Source organism: Indicator indicator, chromosome 38 (genome assembly GCF_027791375.1).
Source record: "Indicator indicator isolate 239-I01 chromosome 38, UM_Iind_1.1, whole genome shotgun sequence".
Taxonomy (NCBI): domain Eukaryota; kingdom Metazoa; phylum Chordata; class Aves; order Piciformes; family Indicatoridae; genus Indicator; species Indicator indicator.
In genome coordinates this window covers 2,221,041-2,224,114 of record NC_072047.1, presented here as the reverse complement: position 1 = coordinate 2,224,114, position 3,074 = coordinate 2,221,041, and the positions used below count along the sequence as shown (strand labels likewise).

Genomic DNA, 3,074 nt, shown 5'->3' with positions numbered 1-3,074 from the left:
CTGGCTCTGCTCCTCCGTCCTGGGCAGAGCCAGCCAGGCTGTGGAACGAGGTTTGGGATTGCTTTTCCCAGCCAGGGGAGCAGCAGTGTTTCCCTGGCAGGATGCTGAGCATCCACGTTGAGCATGGCACTGCCTGGCAGCTTCTCCACCAACAGCACTTGGGAAGCTTCCCTGGAGAAGCAGCTCTGCCCCAGAGCCTTGCCAGCTCTTTGCTGTTTCAAACCCATCTTTGATGAGAAATGTTGACCTCCCAAAACCTATTTTCATTCCCAACCTCTCCCTGAGCAGTGGGAAAGGCTGAGGGAGTGGGAATCCCTTGGCTCTGGGATGAGGATCCGGGTTTTGGAGGCTGCCTTGCTGCCTCTGACGGCATCTCACCAGACACTGAGGGCAGGTCGGGAGGCGCAGCCCTCCGCACGTGGCTGTGCCCTGTGACCTGGGCACCGGTCCCCGTGAGCCTGGCAGGGCTGGAGGGTGGGCTCCTGCCCTGGCTCTGCTCCTGAGACTTCCCTGACACTGACTTTTGGGTGGTTCCCCTCCCGACCGTCAGTGCTGGCTGGGAAGCATCTCGCAGGGATCGGCACAGGCAGAAGTCTCGGAAGGGTTTCAGAGTCAGGATTTGGCCCCAGCTCAGTCTCTGAGCTTCTCCCAAGCCTTCAGCTTGCTGCTTCACCTCCGTGCTCCTTCCCTCCAGCATCCTGCTGGAGCTAGAGAGTTCCCACGTGCTCCTTGGGGCTTGGGGACCAACCCTGCACCCAGCCTGGGCTGGACGCGGCCATAGAGCAGGAACACCTCGGGGTGCTGGCAGGGTTATCCCACTGCCAGCATGCTCCAGGATGGGACCCTGAGAGGCAGCTCCGGGATCCAGAGGCCCTTCTGAGCAGCCAAACTCTTTGGGTCAGGGATAAAAGCAGCAGCTACAAGCTGGGCACAGGCTGCACCCCCCCTGGGCTTGCTGGCACCCAGAGCTCGAGGGTCCCACGAGGGAGGAAGACAGAAAAAACCCTCAGCACTCAGCACCGCCCTGCCCACTGCTGCTCATCCCTCTGTGCCCCAGCTCTGGCTCATTGGCACCAGGGACATGAGCTTGGTGACATCAGGGCAGTGTGCTTGGTGACACTGGGGGCATGAGCCCGGTGGCACCAGGGAGGTGTGCTCAGTGGCACTGGGGGCATGAGCTGGGTGGCATCAGGGATGTGTGCTTGGTGGTACTGGGGATGTGCACTCAGTGGCACCAGGGACATGAGCTTGGTGGCACAGGGGACGTGAGCTTGCCCCCTGCCACAGGAGGTGGCAGTGCCCCAGTTCTGCCAACAGGCTGGAGGAAAGTGCCTGGAGAAACCTCCTCCTTCTGCTCTGATTGAGAAAGTGCCACCCATGGGACCTGCTCATGCCAGGGTGACTCAAGATCCTGTGTCCTGGCTGAGACTTTTGACCTCAGAGGTGTGTCAGGCTCAGCCAGTGCCAACCCTGAGATCTGCTCTGGGATGTGGGATGGTCCTCAGCTCTCCTTAAACTGGGTCATGCCAGCTTTTGGGGATGTCATCCTTCCTGCCAGGCCTCCTGCCAGCTCCCCCCAGGGTCAGGGGACCTTGCAGGTGATGGAAATGCAAAGGCCTCAGATGTGTCCTCTCCCTGTCTGTGAGGCTGAGCCTGGGCTGGTCCTGTGAGGGATCTGCTGTGCCCTCGGATCAGGAGGTGTTTGCTGGGGCTGGCAGACTGCTTGGCAGCTGGGTTGGCAGGGAGCTTACCGCCGGCGCCGCCGCGGAGGAGGTCAGGGCAGGGGACAGAGCAAAGGTCAGCCTCAGGTCACAGCAACTCAGCAGCAGGCAGAGGGACAGCAGAAGCTTGGTGTGGGCAGGGCAGACTGGACCTGGCCATGCTGAGGACCCCACTGTGAAAATCCTCCTGGGCAGGGCAGGTTGTGTGGGAATGGAGATGGTCCCAAGGCTGAGGATGGCCAACGGCAGCGGAGGGTGGCTGTCACCAGTGGAGGGTGACCATCACCAGTGGAGGGTGACCATCCCCATGGCCATCACCAGTGGAGGGTGACCATCATCAGTGGAGGGTGACCATCCCCATGGCCATCACCAGTGGAGGGTGACCATCACCAGTGCAGGGTGACCATCCCCATGGCCATCACCAGTGGAGGGTGACCATCACCAGTGGAGGGTGACCATCCCCATGGCCATCACCAGTGGAGGGTGACCATCACCAGTGCAGGGTGACCATCCCCATGGCCATCACCAGTGGAGGGTGACCATCACCAGTGCAGGGTGACCATCCCCATGGCCATCACCAGTGGAGGGTGACCATCACCAGTGCAGGGTGACCATCCCCATGGCCATCACCAGTGGAGGATGGTCATCACCAGTGGAGGGTAACCATCACCAGTGGAGGGTGACCATTATCAGTGGAGGGTCCTCATCCCCAGTGGAAGGTGGTCATCATCAGTGGAGGGTGACCATCACCAGTGGAGGGTGACCATCCCCAGTGGAAGGTGGTCATCATCAGTGGAGGGTGACCATCACCAGTGGAGGGTGACCATCACCAGTGGAAGGTGGTCATCATCAGTGGAGGGTGACCATCCCCAGTGGAAGGTGGTCATCATCAGTGGAGGGTGACCATCACCAGTGGAGGGTGACCATCCCCAGTGGAAGGTGGTCATCATCAGTGGAGGGTGACCATCCCCATGGCCATCACCAATGGAGGGTGGCCATCACCACCAGTTCCCTCTGGAGGCCCGGTGACCTCCAGTGCTCACCTGCACCTCATGCTCACCCCTACCACTGGGAACCATTTCCCAACCAAACCTCATTTGTTTTCCTCCTCCCCTGGCTGGTGGCCTGGTGACTCTGAAGGGAAGAAAGGCTTTGAGACAAGCAAGGGGAGACCCAGAGCAGGGCCTGTGACACCAGGAAGTTATAATTTAGGTGGCTACCTCTAAACTAATTTAATCTCCCCTTTTCTGTCTGTGGAATAGGGATTAGCTCAGCTGTGTGGGGAGGGGAGGCTGGGCTGGAGAAGCTCAGGGTGGCCCAGCCTGGGACACTCCAATTCCCAGTGTCTGGATG

At 60.2% G+C, this 3,074-nt stretch overlaps 1 protein-coding gene across 1 annotated transcript in view; it reads left to right on the top strand.

Annotated features, from left to right (window-relative positions):
* ANTXR1 (ANTXR cell adhesion molecule 1) overlaps positions 1-2,052 on the top strand; it is a 103,879-nt gene extending 101,827 nt beyond the window's left edge. The window contains exon 16 of the mRNA XM_054396594.1: positions 1,922-2,052. Coding sequence (XP_054252569.1) covers positions 1,922-2,052 — 131 coding nt within the window. The remainder of the gene's footprint in view (positions 1-1,921) is intronic.
* Positions 2,053-3,074: the final 1,022 nt, after the last annotated feature.